Source organism: Polypterus senegalus, chromosome 13 (genome assembly GCF_016835505.1).
Source record: "Polypterus senegalus isolate Bchr_013 chromosome 13, ASM1683550v1, whole genome shotgun sequence".
NCBI lineage: Eukaryota > Metazoa > Chordata > Cladistia > Polypteriformes > Polypteridae > Polypterus > Polypterus senegalus.
The window spans coordinates 3,827,239-3,845,253 of NC_053166.1; the positions used below are offsets into that span (position 1 = coordinate 3,827,239).

Sequence of the window (18,015 nt, forward strand, 5' to 3'; positions counted from 1 at the left end):
TGAGCCGGAGATCCACTGGTGTTGTGTTCACGCTATGAACAGTCGCCTTATGAACGAGTTCTCAGGAACAGATACGGTTTGTGGAGCAGGCGGTGCAGCCTGCAGCTACGGGCTTTACAGGTCGCCATCTTCTTCTGCTTACTTCTTGTCTTCTGCTCCCTTTGTTTGTCTTGTTTGTGTGTAAATGTGAATGTGTGAGTGAGGAGGGACAGAAATCTAAAAAGAGCAAGAGAGAGAATGAGAAAGCAAAGGAAGGACGATCCATAATGCAGTGCAAAGAAAGTGACTGAGGGGTGAAGGTACAGCAGAATAACAAAAAAATCAAAGGTGCCAACTGGCTGAGGGGAAAAAAACACGCATGCCATGTAGGAGATCAACATGGAGCATAGAAAAGTACTGGACTTGTTCACAAAGCACATATTAAGGCAGCAATGCCATTCTGTCACACCATTTCCCAGTGTCACTTACAGCCCTCAGGACGAGACATTACCTCAGCGTCAATCCAGGTCTTCTTGATTGGGAAGTACTGGTAACATTTGCTCTGGTAACTCGTCCATCCAGGCTGACATATCTCAAGACTGTAGGACAGATCTGAAAATCAGAGACCACCACTTAATGAAGGCCATTGAATGTTATTAGAATTCTATACATTTGCAAGACCTTTTGACCTGAGACCACTCTGTATGCTAACTAACTGATGGCTGCCACCCCATACCATGCACATTCAGCATGGCGTCAGCAGGCACAGCTCTCATGATTGAATGACCAGAGTCATCTTCAGTTCCCATTTCATCGACAGTGGACCACTGCTGGTCTTTCGAAAGGTCTGTTGATGGCACAGGAGTGACGTACTGTTTGTCTGATTACTCTGGGCATGGATCTGGATGGATGGACAATTTGTGCTTGGCTCATATTACTGTATACCAACCCAGACGCTTCACTTTGCATCAACAACATTTGCTCAGACTACTTTAAACTAGAATGTGGTACTAGACAAGGATGCCCCTTGTCACCGCTGCTGTTTGCAATGGCCATTGAACCACTGGCAATACATTGTCGAAATACTGATCAGATAAAGGGGATTATCAGAGAAGGACTGGAACAGAACATCTCTTAATATGCAGATGATATGATGCTGTAGATATCAGACCACAAGACACTGAGCCTGCAGTCTTAGCAGCACTCACAGAATTTCCAAAGATCTCCGGTCTCAGAATTAATCTGAATAAAAGTGTACTCTTTCCAGTGAATTCTCAAGCATATAATATTAGATTAGACACCCTACCTTTTATCATCGCAGATCAGTTTAAATACCGAGGGGTAAACATCACAAGTAAACATAAAGCTCTTTATCAACAAAATTTCGCCGTCTGCATGGAAAAAATTAAACAAGACTTGCATAGATGGTCAGCCCTTCATCTCACTCTAGCTGGAAGAATTAACACTGTTAAGATGAATATTCTTCCTAAGCCCCTTTTTTATTTCAAAACATTCCAATATACATCAATAAATCATTCTTTAGGTAATTACATTCAACAATAACCTCATTTATTTGGAACTCAAAACATCCACGCATCAAAAGAGCGACCCTACAAAGACAAAAGACAGAAGGCGGCATGGCTCTACATAACTTCCAGTTTTATTACTGGGCAGCAAATATACAAGCGATAAGAACCTGGACACAAATAGAAGAACATACACAGGCTTGGACCGCAATAGAAGTAAAATCCTGCAGGACTTCTTTGTATTCCCTGCTCTGCTCCAATAAACACATGTTATCAGCAATACACTAATAACCCAATTGTGCTCCACTCACTTAGAATATGGAACCAATGTAGAAAGCATTTTAAGACGGAGAAGCTTCTTTCTGTGGCACCCCTGCAAGAGAACCGACTCTTTCAACCTTCACAAACATATGCAGTGTTTGATATCTGGAAAAAATTTGGGATTAAATCACTTAGAGATCTTTATATAGACAACGTCTTTGCATCCTATGAACAATTACATTCCAAATTTAACATTCCAGCTACACATTTCTTTCACTATCTTCAAATCAGGAACTTTGTTAAACAGAACCTTCCTGAATTTTCCTCATCTTGCACCCTCATCCATGCTGGAAAAAATATTGCTCAATTTTAAGAACTCAGACTCCATCTCTGCAATATATAAAATTATTTTACAGTCCCTCCCTTTCAAAGATCCAATAGGACACTCAGAAAAAAATCTCTCAATTAATATATCAGAAAAGGAGTGGAAAGTAGCAATGTAGAGAATTCACTCGAGCTCCATATGCGCAAAGCATACAATCATTCAACTCCAAATTAAATATTGAGCACATCTGTCTCGTCTAAAACTCTCCAAAATGTTTCCATGATGAGAGCCAACCTGCGAACGTTGCAATCAAGTCCCAGCCACACTGGTTCACATGTTCTGGGCCGCGTACACCAAATTAACGTCATTCTGGACCAACATTTTAAATTACCTCTCAGACAGCCTTGGACTCCCAATCCCTCCTAACCCATTAACAGCTGTGTTTGGGGGTCTTCCAGATGGGTTTAAAGTGGAGAAGGACAAACAAACTGGGATTACATTCACTACACTGTTGGCACCCAGACTTATTCTGATAAACTGGAAGAATCCTAACTCTCCTCTTTTAAGTCAGTGGGAAACCGATGTGTTATACTATTTGAAATTGTAAAAAATCAAATACTCGGTTAGAGGATCAGTACAGACGCTTTTCAAAACATGGTATGGAATGGAAGTTAAAATCTATTGCTAGGTTCTGTATGAAAATCTGCATGTTCTCTGTATGCCTTGGTATTATTATAACAGATAAATAAGCGTGCTTGCATGGAGTGGGGCTGCCAGTGTGGGGTGTGGTTTTTGGCTACTTTATCGTCCAATTAAGATGCCAAACGTATGACAAGTTTTCTGATAAGCTTCATTCAAAATATAAGACTCAAATTTCTGCTTTCCGTTGTAATCAACAAATTGTGTAAGAATGTTCTGTGACCTTTGGATGAAACTGAGCTTATTTTTTCTAACCACTGCTTTGAAGATCTCTGTTATAAAATGCAGCTCACCCCACTATGAGGGGGCTTTTCGCACTCAGTCTCTGTAAGGCAAAGACCCTCCACTCACCAAGTATAAAGAAATAAAGAATTCTGTTTGTTTGAATTGGTGCCTGCCTGTTATTGTTTTGAACCTTCGTCCAGTTTCCTGGTGCCTGAACGTGGGGGAGAGCGTACTGGTGACTCCTCAAGCGGGATCGCCCAGAGGACCGGTAAAAGGACCGACTCAAGCCGGATCGGTAAGGACCAGCTCCAGGCAAAAGTTAGGACTGGCCTGCCTCGGGCGTATCCTGCGTGAGAAGTTCCTGGCCTCCTCTGACCGAATACAGGGTCGAACCAACTGGGATTTCCCTAGCAGGTAACGAACTTCTTGGTGAGTAGACCGAGGGAGTCCGATTGAGTGAATGATGCAGCTCAGGGATTTGACCGGTTTACGGGAAGTTAAGGAAAATAAATACTGTATCACTAACGTAGTGGATGGTAAATAGAGAGTAATACTTGGGTCCCTCGGGGGACAGTGTAAGATACTACAAGTATGTTAGTAAGTTACTCCCTGTGAAGCGGAATAGAAAGGGGTGAGTGGCACACTCCTATAAAATAGCGGAAAGGGAGTAAGAACAGCATAGCATATGAATTGAGTGTCTGGGAAAAAACACTGAGTGAGTGGACGAGTTTTCTGTTCCTAACGTCTGGTCATAATCCTACTTCTACGGGTCGCTCTGTGGTGGCGCCATGCACTAGCAGTTGGCACATAGGAGGCGTCTGATGAAGGAATTGGTGTTGAACACATCTTGTATTCGGACTCGGCTGAATATTGTTGTATGATTCTGCTAAACAACGGACACGAAACCACTTGAGTACTAATCCGGGAGTGGGACAGGACTGGGAGCAGAACGCCGCGGAGGCTGGATTGTTCTGCGGTGGTCCAGTGCCATTCATTATGGGAAAGCAAAATAGTAAACCGGTCAAAGAGACTCCCTTGGGAAATCAAAAGTCTTTGTTAGAAGGATTATTTTTGGAAAGTGTCTCGACATGAGCTTTCACTTGAGTCCGAAAGGGGGTTCACCTAGAAAATGAATAGAAAAGAAAACCGATTAGACTTTAAGAAAGCGTGTAAAAAATGTAATAAACAGAGTGGTGGCTGATGGCTGATAGACGGGACTCTGGACATATCAGAAATACAAGAAATAAGGAAAATATTATGTAGAAATGCACGAGGATGTTGTAACAAAGGTCTGTACCGAATGGACATGTTTGATAGATGGGAATTGGTGATAAAGGATAGGACCTTGGAAGCGGCGCAGAAGCGTAACGAGCTGCTGGCTGCTGAGGTCAAAACATGGGAAAGGAAAAGGAAAAGTTATTGCTAATGATGCAGAAAACGAAGGTAGAGACAGAGCCCAAGCTTGAAAGTAAAAGAAAGAAGACCGAAAAGAAAGACCCCCCCAATACCCCCTCCACCTCCTCCTACTGCACCCCAGTTAACAAACGAACGCGAGTTTTTACGATGAACAATATCATTATGACCCGTCCTCACATATTGACTCTGAAGAAGATGATTCAGATCATTCACAAGGTGCTACTGGGTTGCAATGGCAGAAACCAGAAGAGTCATCTGTCTCCCAGCGCACAAGAAGTCAGACCCTCCGCTCTAAACCTATGGGCGGTTTTACTTCCCCCTTCGGCTCCCCTAAACCTTCTCTTGCCCCCTCATTGAAGTCCCCAACCCCCGACATGATCCCGCACAACCCCCAGACAATAATAATCCCACTGCCGTAATGATTCACCGAAATTGGGACATTCAAGAATTAAAGGATGTGGTGTCTGAACTGCCCGACCCCAAAGCGGTCAGTGGACTGAAATTTGTGCAGCAGTTACAGCAGCTGGATAACACGTATAAACCAAATCCTGCAGAGTGGACACAGGTGCCACGCCGAAAGCTGGGCACCACATGGGCAACTGTAAATCACAGTGATCTTAATGGTGCCCCTTGGTGTTGGAGTGAAGCTCTTCCCCGAGGCCCTGGGAATGAAGGTCCTTTCCTCGGCCAGTGGGAGCCTTTGAAAGGAGCCCTGGCAGAAAAATATAAAAAGGGCACAGACTGGTCACTCATTTCAGCCGCTAAGCAGAAGAAAGACGAGACAGTGGATGAATGGGCTCACTGGTTGCAAGATCTGATGGCTAATCACTCTGGGCTCGACAATGAAAACGGTAGAACTCGTGCTGCAGTGCCTCCTTTTGTCTCGGGACTGAGAAGTGACATTCAAAGCAAAGTTCGCACGTCCTGCATAGGCTGGGAAAGCGATACGTTCGAGGAAGTCAAGCGTCATGCAGAGCATGCTGAGAGACAGACTAAATTAAAAGAGCCAGACACAGAGACCAAACAATTACTATACTGGTGGAACTGGCCCGGCTAGGGGGAGAGGGCGCAGAAATTTCTTTGGAAGTTGAGGGCGAGGGCGCGGGAGAGGACGTGGGTTCCAATTATCAAGCCCTAATAATCCTTTCGCTTAGATGTCTGACCCTTCGGAGCAGACGCCAGCGTCATATGCCTGTTACGGCTGCGGTGAACTTGGACATTTCAGACGCAACTGCCCACACAAGTGCCCTCCGCCACCCCCTCTCCCTGAGCCCAATGACATTCCTTGGTCCTAGGACTTAGCAGGGACCACCAGCCACTTTTTCCAGTTTCCTTTGCTTAGTCGTCATGCTGATACTGATCCTTTATTGACTTTAATAGTAAACGGCAAAGAAACTGTCTTTCTTGTGGACACAGGAGCCATGCGCTCCACTTTATCGCTGTTGGAGGTCCCTGCCTCGATAGACACAGTACAGGTGCTTACTGCCTCGGGACAACCTCATACTTTGCTGGTCTCCAAACCTCTGCAAGTGCAGCTCAGCACCGACAGCTCATCATTGACTCATCGCTTCCTGTTAAATCATTTGTGCCCTGTGAACTTGCTGGGAAGGGATCTTATGACTAAGTTGTCAGTCTCAATTTCTTTAACTTAACAAGGATTTTACTGCTCCATTCCTAAGCTCCTATACCAAACTACACACCCCAGGCCCTCTTTTGCTGCCTGGACCCTTGACATCTCACCACACACCCTCCTCTTGAAAGCCCTTCATTCTTTCACCTCATGTCTATGTCTCCACTATCAAGTCCCGGACACCCTGCATTGTACTGCCCAATATTTCCCCTCTGAAGTAGACACTCCTTGGTTAGAATCTTTCCTTTCCTCCGGCACATGCCCTGAAACTTTGTACATTCCATGTATTTTTATCTCCTCTATTAAAGCTGCTGCGTCAGTTCACCTCACATGTTCACAAAGTCTTTTCTATCCAGGTGGTTCAGTGCCCCATGTCTCACTATCTAAATCTGACACCGTTCACTGGGTTGAAATTGGGGACTGGGTTGAAAAATGTCTAAATAGAACTGATTGGCTGTACGTTGCGCCAGGTATTTTTGACACCCCAGACCATCTAGTTACTAAAGTACTAATTCAGATTGATCTGCCAGTCGTTCGTTACCTGTGTCACTCGTCTCTCTCTTTATGTTCATTGCAAACTGCTAGCATTCCATGGCTCTCTTCGATTCCTGATACACTGTGGTCTCAAGAGAAAAATGATTTTGGCAGAATAGCAAATTGTGAACCTCTAGTAATCTTTCCAAAATCCTCCTTCCGTCCTTGCCGTGCACAATATCCTCTCTCTCCTGAGGCTGAACTCTGAATTGCTGCTGTACCTAAAGATCTCGTTGAAAGAGGGGCTATAATTCCTATTAAAAATTCTCCTGTAAACTCTCCTGTTCTGCCAGTAAAGAAGGCTGATGGCTCTTGGCGCTTTGTCCAAGACCTCAGACAAGTCAATTCTGCTATTTTTTTCCTAGAGCGCCGATTGTCCCTAATCCTTCCACTATTCTGTCTACAATCCCTCCATCTGCACGTTATTTCTCAGTAATTGTCTTAGCAAATGCTTTCTTTTCTATTCCTGTACATCCTGATTATCAGTTTTGGTTTGCTTTTACTTTTCAAAACCGGCGTTGGACATGGACCGTTATGCCACAAGGTTATACAGAGGCTCCTTGTGTATACGGCCAAGCGCTTGCTCAGAACCTGGAAGGTTTCTGGCCTGACAGGGGAAGTGCATTGATACAGTACATCGACGATTTATTACTCTGTAGCGAAACAGAGAAAGCATGCACACAAGATACAGAATTATTGCTCAAGTATCTTGCAGAAAATGGGCACAAGGTCTCCAAGGCCAAGCTGCAGTTAGTTCAGACCACCATCAAGTACTTGGACATCACGTATGGTACCAGAGCTCTGTCAAAAGACCGCATAGCCACCATCCAAAACCTGCCCAGACCGGTCACAAAACAACAGCTTATGTCTGTATTGGGCATTTTAGGTTACTGCTGACAATGGATTTTAAATTTCTCTGAAAGAGCACAGCCTTTACAAAGTCTAGCTAACACTGCTGACCTTCCTCTTTCTGGCCGCATACAGTGGAATGAGCAGGCTGAGAAGGCTCTGTGTAATTTAAAAAGTGCACTACTCTCTGCACCAGCGTTAGGGCTCCCTGACTATTCTCATCCATTCATTTTGCTCGTAGACGTAAAGGGGGGATATATGAATGCAGTACTAACACAGCTCCATGGAGAAAACAAAGGCCAATAGCCTATTTTTGAGAAAATTGGATCCAGTGGCTTAGGGATTTCCAACCTGTCTCAGAGCAGTAGCAGCCACAACAGAGGCCGTGCTAGCCAGTACAGATATAGTGCTCATGAGCCCCCTAACAGTAAAGGTGCCTCACGCCGTACACTCCATTTTAGTACAGGCCAAAACTTCACATCTCACTACTGGTAGGGTAACACACTATCAAAACGTACTCTGTACCCTGTCAACTGTCACAATTGAAAGATGCTCCACTCTAAATCCAGCCACTCTTCTTCCTACTGAAGAAGAAGGAGAGCCACACAACTGTCATGATGAAATAACTAAGGTCATAAAACCCAGACCAGACCTGCAGGAAGCTCCACTAGAAACAAGAGAAGTACTCTACGAAGATGGATGTTCCTTGCGATTGGATAATGGAACACCCTCAACCAGCTATGCAGTGGTCAAAGGTGACCACCTGCTGGAGGCAAACCGAATTTCGTCAAGTTTAAGCGCGCAAGCAGCTGATTTGAGTGCTCTCACCCGAGCCTGTCAGCTGTCAGAAGGGAAAGCAGTAGCCATTTATACAGATTCCAGGTATGCCTTTGGTGTCTGCCATGATTATGGAGCATTGTGGAAATTAAGGAGATTCAAAACCAGTACTGGTAAGCCCATCCAACATCAGAAATTAGTCAAATCCCTCCTCAAATCTATAATAAAACCATCAAGACTGGCAATAGACTGGCAACTTGGAGGAAATAAGTGTATAGGACTGGCGAGCTTTGTTGGGCTGAATGGTCTGTTCTCGTCTAGATTGTTCTAATGTTCTAATAGTTAAATGCCAGGCCCACACTTGGAAACAAGATCCTGTCAGCAAAGGAAACGACCTGGCTGATCACTTTGCTAAACAGGCTGCCTACAATAACACACCAATTTTTTTATTCCAACAGAAAGATGACAAAGACCCCGATAATCAAATTATCTCTTTACAGAGCGCAGCCATGGACAGAGAAAAGAGAAAATGGTCCAAAGAAGAATCCCTCTCTGATGGGGTCTGGACTCACAAGCAAAATAACAAACCTTTCCTCCCAAAAGCTTCTGTTCCAGGTATGGCAAATATCGCACATGGCCTGGACCACGCCGGAAAGGATGCCATGATTCAAGATGTCGTAGGCTTCTCTACGTATGCAGAGCAATTCTGCAGGCAATGTGCACTATGTCAAAAATTTAATATAGGAAAGGGTACCCCGGTAAGTACCGCCATCACACCTAACCCAATGGGTCCATTCGAACATCTTCAAATGGACTTCATTGAACTAACACCATCTAAAGGGTACCGATACTGCTTGGTAATTGTCGATGTGTTCTCCCGATGGGTGGAAGCTTTCCCTTCCAAACATGCAGACGCCAAAACTGTGGCAAAAGCCTTGATAAAAGAAATCATTCCAAGATGGGGAATACCACAAAATTGCAGACTGATAATGGTACCTATTTTGTGAATTCAGTAATCAATGCGCTAACCACCTGGCTCCAAATTAACGTACACCACTATTGCAAGTACCACCCTCAAAGCGGAGGTATAGTAGAAAGGCGCAATGGCACCCTGAAATCTAAATTGACTAAGATCTGGGAGCAGACGAATTTCACCTGGCCTGACGCTTTACCCCTGGCCTTGATGGGATCGAGAGGGAGGACACACCGACAGTTGGGACTGTCGCCGTTTGAAATACTAACCGGATGAGTTATTGGAAATGTCAATCTGCATACTGTGGACAATGATCTTCTTTCCAGTCTTACAGGTCTCCGAGCATCCCTGAAGGAGGTCCATGAGCAGGTTACCCAGGCTTGGCGAACTAGTCCTCCACCAACAAAGTCACAGATTCCCTTGGGAACCTGGATACTGGTCAGAGACACCCGAAGGAAGCACTGGCTTCACCCTCGCTGGAGGGGACCATTCCAAGTGCTGCTAACGACACCTCACGTCATTAAAGTCGAAGGACTTCCCGCCTGGATTCACGTGTCGCATTGCAAAAAATGACATTCATAGCTTCGCTAGTCCTAATCTTTTCTATCCATCTGACTATAGGACAAGGTCAAACAGGTGGTGACCATCGGACTCACCAACTGAAGCAAATACATGGGGACTTTCCAACGTTAACTTTCCAAATAGGGAAAACTGCCTCGTTCTAGATTGACTTTTGTTCCATTGCTCCCTGTGGGTCCAGTGGACAAGACAAATGGAGATTGTCTGAAAAATATGTTTGTGTGACCCGACCCGGGTATAAAACTGATTTGAATTCCTCCTCCAGTCTATCTGAATTGTTAAGCTGGAGTGATGTGTTTGCAAACACTGGCGACAAGGACTGGGGGTATAATCCGTGGGAAACCCAGGAACATGATTTAAAAACAAGCTTTTCTATAATTAAATCAAGGTTTACCCCAATTCATGAATGTAAGGTAGAAACTAGCAATCCTTTGATTATTACTATAAAAGACCCCTCATATCATGATAAAGGAACCAATATATTAGGGGCCCATGTTTCTGGCACAGATCTCCTTGGAAAATTTATTATACAGGTTACAGAGACACAACCCGCTATTATCTCACCTAGCTCCAATATCCCTGCTACACCTCCTCCTGACGACTTACCCTCACAACCGATTATTTCTCTAAATTTCACCACCCTTTCCTCTACATTCTCCATAGAAACTGGATACGGTGACTAGAACCGATGGCTGCAGTGGGTCCTCTATTCTGCGCGACAGATAAACCAATCCAACTGTTATGCATGTGCCACTGCACGCCCTCACCTCGCCACTACCCCATTTCCTTTAACTGATCCCTCAGACCCCACTGGCCTTCCTTGCTTGCTTTACCTATTTACTACCGCTTTCCCACCAACTAATCCCAAATGTCATACCTTGAATACCCTTTTTCCCCCAATTCAACCTATGACTCCCCCTATGTTCCGTCCCTATATTGCCAATTACACTTGTTTCACTTGAGCCGCCACTAAGAAGAATGCCATTTTCCTTGGCTCCCTTGCCTCCCCCTGGTGCTCCTTCACTTACAACGTCTCCATCAATGACTCTACCTTTTTCCCCAATAACATTTCCCTTAGTTGGTTCACCTCCCACGCTACCGCCCGTGCCGATGTCTGGTGGATGTGCTGAAGATCTAAATTACTGGACATACTCCCACCTGAATGGACTGGTACCTGTGCCCTTGTACAATTGGTCATGTCTTTCCGTCTCCTTACCTTTCATGGCCAACAACCTCCATCCTCTCCCCGTTTACATCGTGTTCGTAGATTCTTAGCACCGTTTGCAAATTTCTCATTACATGGTCCAGGTGTGTATATTGACTCAATAGGTGTGCGTAGAGATGTCCCTAACAAATTTAAAGCAAGACATCAAGTAGCTGCTGGTTTTGAATCTCTTTTTCCCATAATCACTTTCAATAAAAATGTGGATTGGATAAATTATTTATATTATAATCAACAGCGTTTCCTGAATTTTACTAAAGAAGCTGTTGAAGGAATACGTGAGCAATTAGATAAAACCTCCCTTAAGACCTGGCAAAAAAGGGCCTAGCGCTAGATATGCTTCTAGCCGAAAAAGGTGGTGTTTGTGCCATGATTTGTGATACTTGCTGTACGTACATTCCGAATAATACTGCCTCTGATGGCTCCATCACCCGTACCCTCGCTGGGCTGACCGCTCTCTCCCTAGAATTGGCTGAAAACTCAGGCATCGATACTCCTCTTGATGAATGGTTTATGCCAAATGTATGACAAGTTTTCTGATAAGCTTTATTAAAAATATAAGACTAGAATTTCTGCTTTCTGTTGTAATCAACAAATTGTGTAAGAATGTTCTGTGACCTTTGGATGAAACTGAGCTTCTTTTTTCAAACCGCTGCTTTGAAGATCTCTGTTATAAAATGCAGCTCACCCCCCTATGTGGGGGCTTTTTGCACTTAGTCTCTGTAAGGCAAAGACCCTCCACTCACCAAGTATAAAGAAATAAAGAATTCTGCTTGTTTGATTAGGTGTCTGCCTGCTGTTGTCTCGACCTCGTCAACAATGGCAGGATCTAATCAGTAATATTTTAAAATAAGTTCTTTAAAGCACAGAGGAAGGAATTAATTCTGTATTTCTTTGTCTTCTGCATTCATCTCTATTGGCTTATCAAACTTATTAATTTAGGTTTGTTTTCAAGTCTTAAGTTTTACTCCGTAGGCCTCGCTGTCTCTCTCAAGGGTGGGGGTCGACTTGTTCTTAACTCAATTTTACTTTTTGTAAAAATTGATTGATTTGTATGGAATGATTACAATAAAATTAATAAAACTTCAAAAAAAAAAAGTTTATAGGAAGGACCTGTGTCCGTATGGTCATCTTCTCCAATCCAAGTGTCCTCCCAGAGAGGCTTTCCACAGCCTCACTAGTCCACTTCTGCACTGTCCTTATGTTTGGCTGAGCTGATTTCAATTTCCATCTGAGAGAGGACAAGAAATGCCACGGCATGGACACAGTTGACCAAAAGTCTCCATGGAATGTCATCCTAAGCCTCTGAGATAGTGACGGAGAAGGGCCCAGAGCTGCTCCTGCTCCAGTAGCACATTTCACCAGCTGCCTATACGTGGGAAACTCTGACCCTCATTTAGTGTCGTCAAGTTTGATCTTGTTTTGATTTTTGTTTCTTTTTTAAATGTAATTTTGTAATTGATGATGTTTTTGGTTTTGTTTTGTCTGATTTGTACTTTTATTGTGTTATTACTTTGTTATTAGGTTTTCTGTGGAGATTATGCACTATTTTTATTTGTTTTCTGCCCTGTCTCCTGCACATGAAGCCTAAGGGTGCAGGGCCCTAATCGTGCAGCTGGCATTAGTGAACTGACAGTTCAGACGGAAACTTTGGATTGTCTGTGTTTGGATTCCTGGGTTTTATTTGATGATTATGAGGTTTGGAATTCCTGGCTTGTGACCTTCACATTCATTTATAAGGTACTGTGACTGGTTTGCTGGTTCTTGGATATACAGAGAGAATAGACAGGAAAGGCAGAATATGATAGATAGATAGATAGATAGATAGATAGATAGATAGATAGATAGATAGATAGATAGATAGATAGATAGATAGATAGATAGATAGATAGATAGATGAAAGGCACTATATGATAGATAGATAGATAGATAGATAGATAGATAGATAGATAGATAGATAGATAGATAGATAGATAGATAGATAGATAGATAGATAGATAGATTGTACCTTATTTTACTTTACTGATTCCAATGAGAAGTTCCTTTCTCACTTGCCTTGTTTGTTAATCTCTCTTTTTAATTCTTTTGTAGAATTTCTCTTCAAATCTAAAGATACTTTGTTTCGGTTTGAATTTTGGCTGACAGGACTGAGGCCTGCTCTACGTGTTAAGGTCAGAGTGAAGTTCTTGTTTGGGTTTTTGTTGTTTTTGTGCCTCCATTTTGTGATATTTAGGTGCCCGGATCACAACATTTAGAGGCCTGCATTGTTGGATATCGAATGACTTACCTGTAACTGTGCTGATGATGAAAGTAGCCAGCAGTAAGCCGAGTGTTGCAGCCATTGTGCTCAGATTTCTATAAAAGAGAACACATAAGATGAGTCACTAAAGGTGCCAGCGCGTGTTTGAAGACCACACAGATGAAGCAGAGGAGACCCCTGAATACGTGAGGTGATGTGTGGCTCCTGTTTGTCTCTGATAAGCTGGTCGCCCACTTTTACCTTTCTGGTGGGCCGCAGCCCCTCTGGGTGACGATTAAAGTTACTTTTTCATGCTGATTTCAGATTTGAGCTCAGAATTTTTCTGTCACCTTTAGTTTTTGAGTTTTCCTAACATTCAGTAAATAAACTCTGATTAAGGTGTACAGGTTTTTAAAGTTAAATTCAGTATTAAGATGCTTTGTTGCTCCTTGTGAACTTTATACAACTTTCCACACTAAGTTCAGATTTATTAAACACACTTTGTTAAGGAAGTAGAAGTCCAAATGGCCTCAGAGTCACATGTGTTACAGTAACGAGGTCTGCAGTTGATTATTTCCAGACTCCATTTTATTGTCCTGAACATGCGGAGGAAACACAGAAGGCGCAGATCAACACTCGCCAGCTGGCTTGGCTTGACAAGTGGACGTATGTGGTGAGTTTTCAGCTTCTCCTCCGTGTCTGATGGCCTACAATGTAAAGTGCCAGTGCGGCAGGAGATTCTTTAACGTTTACAGAAGGCGAGTCGCTTTAGGACACAATGTCACGTGTCAAATGTATAACAGCAAGTTTGTGAAGACATCACTTGGACTTGAAAACCACTGAACTTATCCTTTAAGTGACGTCTTCATGAAGAATTGTCTGATTATTCGTTAAAGTCCTGAGTGTTGAGACCCGTTTATCTCTCTTTTATTTTTGACGTATGATTTTTGTTTTGTGTGTTGGTGATTCTGACGCTTTTGGCTCTGAGCCTCACATCAAGTGTTCTTTTGGGGACATTGTGGCATTCTGGAACGTCAGGACATTTCCTGGTGGGCTGGTCGAGTTGCCATGCCAACCCTTTCAAATTCTCATAAATGAATGCTCATACATTTAATAAGTCCTTGAACAGATGGCCTGTCCTAAATATTACAACACCGCTTCACGTGAAATCAAATCTAAACTGCACTTGACAATGGACAGCAGAGATAATAGAAAAGTGGTGCAGAGAGAGAGAGATTAAGAAATAAAAGGAGGACAGAGCAGACAACAAAGACCCAGTCGGTGTTTGTAATCCTGCTGTCCTCGTAGAGCGGACTGGTGGCTCTGTGGCTAAGGATCTGCGCTGCTATCAGGATGGTGGCCATCCTACTCCATTGGGCCCTTGAAGGAGGACCTTCACCTGACTGGCACTCCAGAGGTGCCATACGAGGGCTGACCCTGCACTCTGACCTGCAAAGGTCACACAAAAAGACGACTTCCTCTTGGGGTTCAATACAGTGAACCAAAAAATACACAGCAGCAGTTTGTAATCGCTCTCTGTGATTATTCTGCGTATTTCTTCAATGTTTTCATCAGTTTAGGGCTTCAGACTATGCAGAGCTCAGCTTTTAGAGTTTGTTTTAAATTATCTTCTGTCTCGGTGGGTCGCCATTTTATTTTCCTGACAGGCAGGCCTTCTCTGAGGAATTTTATGAAGTATTTGCTAAATGTTATGAGGACGCCTTTCCTGCTCATTAGCCATCGTGTTTTAATCCACTGTGCTTTTAAACATAAAGATAATAAAAGTGTAGAATGTGTGGCGCTGCGTTGACTTTCTACATTTGAGGCCTTATGTTTCTATACTCCTTCCTTACGTCATAAAGAGTGAAAAGAAAGGTTAGCATGAAGAGACGAGTTTTGATCATCTTTATATGCTAGAATGCAAATCAGGAGAAAAAAAATCAGATTTGTATTGTACTGCAGATTCTACAATACGTATTAAACAAACAAATTATCAATCAAATGTCAAACAAAGGCGTAGTGTTTCCTTAAAATGCGTGTTTTTTGTTAAAAATCTCAACTGACAACATCAATTTAATTGTCCTGACAATGTCCTCAGCTGGCCAAATCCTTGAGACGTTCTTAAGACATTGAAGGCCATCAGAACGTCTTAAACCCCTTTGAATTTGCTAAGTGACGCCACTCCAGCTGGATCTGTTAAACGTTCTTGTTAAACTGACACAAACCTTTGCAGACGGGTCAGAGTATCGCCTGCTTCGTCGACTGCGTTCTTATCAGATCGCTTATGTACATTAAAAAGAGCAGCAACCCCAGTGATGCCCCCTGCTGGACACCACTTGTAACATCCACTCATTCTGTAAAGTTTCCCTTCACCATAACTCACTCCTGCCCGTGTCTGAGACCATTTTTACCCAACTATGCACCTGAATCCCCCACTTCTTCTGGTTTGATCACCAACCTTTCATGGGTGTACTTTATTAAAAGACTTCTGAAAATTAACATAAATAATAAACTTTGTCACCTCTCTGATCACATCCTATAGTTGCTCACTTATGGAATTCCAGCATAATAGTGAAACACGACCTTCCTCATCTGAAGCCATGCCGACTGTCCCTAACACTTCCTTCATGTGTCACTTGATCTTCTCCTTAATAATCCCCTCCATTACTGTGGAGTACGTTAAGCTCACTGACTCGGCCCGTCCACCCTTCATGATATTCACCAGCCACTCGTCTTTAGGAATTACTCGAGTGTGCAGAGATTTTTAAAATATGCGTCAAGGGTTTCTATCTGCACTCGCTGGCCTCCTTAAGCCTGATCTTGTCCTGGCGGTTTGTTCGATTTCAGCCTCTTTAATTACAAGGCGGTTTGTTTCTCTACAGCTCTCTTCACTGAGTGCAGGCGCAGAGCGATGTGACAAATTCCCAGGTAGCCTGAGCAGCTCTTCTCTTTCTAAAATTTCCAAATCTCTCAGTACATCCTTAGTAGTCCCTGTTACTTCTGTGAGGTTATCGACTTCTTCACACAAACTGTATAAACTTCAACAAAATGCAAGTTCAAGTCATTTGTGATTTCAGCGTTGCTATGTTCTCGCTCCCCTTCACTGTTCCTCATTTTCTTCACCTCCTCCTCATCTGTTCTTTTACGACTAAACAATTAAAGAATCTCTTTAGGGCGTCTTCACCTTTTCTGCAGTATTTCTCTCCAGCCTTCCTGATATTCTTTTTAACTGCTGCTCTCATTTATTTAGTGGTTCATACTGGAGTTACTGGTCTTGTATGTTACTTATTTTAACACTTTCATGAGTGTCATTCCTGCCAAAGTCACTTTGCCTTCACCTTCCAGTCAGAGCCTCATACGGCCCAGTTGATGTCCTCTAGCGCCCCCTTTGGCCTGCATGTCTGGTCCTGACTCAGCACCCCACTCACTACTCTCTACACGGTACGTTGTGATGGGACTTGCAGCGAAAAGCCCAATAAAAGTGAGGATGCATTGACTGAGAAGTCACCGGCACTTTGCTTCCTTAGGATGTCCCATCGTGGACCTCAGCAGCCCAGTGTGACGGTAGAGCATCTCATCAAGCACATCTCCTGATCTCAACGGCACACTTGATGTGTAATAAAAACAGCTGATTCCTTACCTGGGTCGCCCGACTGGTAGTGCTGTGGTGGATCTGCCTTCTCCGCTCTAACTGGGGTCCTTGGCTCTCTGGGGGCTTTTTATTGCTTCAAAGAGGTGTGGGGCTCATGACGTTGGTTTGCTTCTCACATGTGATGTGCCAACATGAACATCCTGGAGGAGGACTTCACTTCCAGTGAATCCTGTATGCGTTCCCAAGTGGGGGGGTGTTTTTGGGTTTTCAGTGGGCACAGCCAACTTCTTGTAACATCCTGGATAAGCGAGTGATTCTCTTCCCCTGAATTATTTGCAATTCCATTCAATGGGTTTTATTTTTTATATTGTCGGTGGGCACAGCCCTCTTGTTAAACTTTAAGTAGTTTGTTTCATGTTGTCTCTTTGCATTTGGATAAATTGTAATTGCTTCTGCTTTGCATAGAGAAGTAATAAAAGAAGAACATTTAATTACATATCCTTCACCAGGCCATCAGTAAATAATCTGAACAATGGCACCTCTAGACATGGCACAGTTTGGGCACCGAGCCAGTCAGCAGGTTCACTAGATTGATCAAACACTTCTAATCTTATCTGGAATCTGTCATGACATGCAACACTGAAAGGGCTGCAGTTATTCATTTACAAGATTGTGTGAATAAGAAAGTGCACCCCCAGTGTTCAGCACCTGCTGTCACCACATTTGACATGTGACACTCTTTAAGTGCCTTCACGTAGGAGGAATCCACACAGCAGCTCTCCGACTCTTGGACTTTGTAGAATTTTCTGGTGTCTGCAGCCTTCTTGGAGTCAGCCATTCCAAACCTCTCCAGGTCTTTTTTTAAACATTCTTTTGTGACTTTGGACAATCGGCTGTCAGTTCAGTGCTCTCAGTGTGACAGCTGGCCTTGGGGGCTGCACTGGTGTTTGGTGACCATTGTGAAATTCATGGCTGACTTAATGCCAAGGAGCAGCAAAGCAGGTCCATGTCATATGGAATACGCCATGTTGTGCAGATCCACTGGTGACTTGTCTGCCCTTCACTGGGAATGTGGTGGGGAGATCAGAGTACCTGCAGGAGACCCCATGTAGACACGAGGAGAACAGGCACACGCCTCAGTGACCAAGAATCTGTACAGGATTAAAAGCCAGGATGGAGGATCATCACT

At 43.6% G+C, this 18,015-nt stretch overlaps 1 protein-coding gene across 1 annotated transcript in view; it reads right to left on the reverse strand.

Moving 5' to 3' along the window:
* Positions 1–17,250, reverse strand: part of LOC120542799 (lectin-like) — a 90,221-nt gene extending 72,971 nt beyond the window's left edge. Inside the window, exons 1-3 of the mRNA XM_039775466.1 lie at positions 16,875–17,250; positions 13,283–13,350; positions 491–591 (exon numbers count right to left, since the gene is read on the reverse strand). Of these exons, the coding sequence (XP_039631400.1) occupies positions 491–591; positions 13,283–13,337 (156 nt within the window). The 5' untranslated portion in view covers positions 13,338–13,350; positions 16,875–17,250. The remainder of the gene's footprint in view (positions 1–490; positions 592–13,282; positions 13,351–16,874) is intronic.
* Between the last annotated feature and the right edge of the window lie 765 nt (positions 17,251–18,015).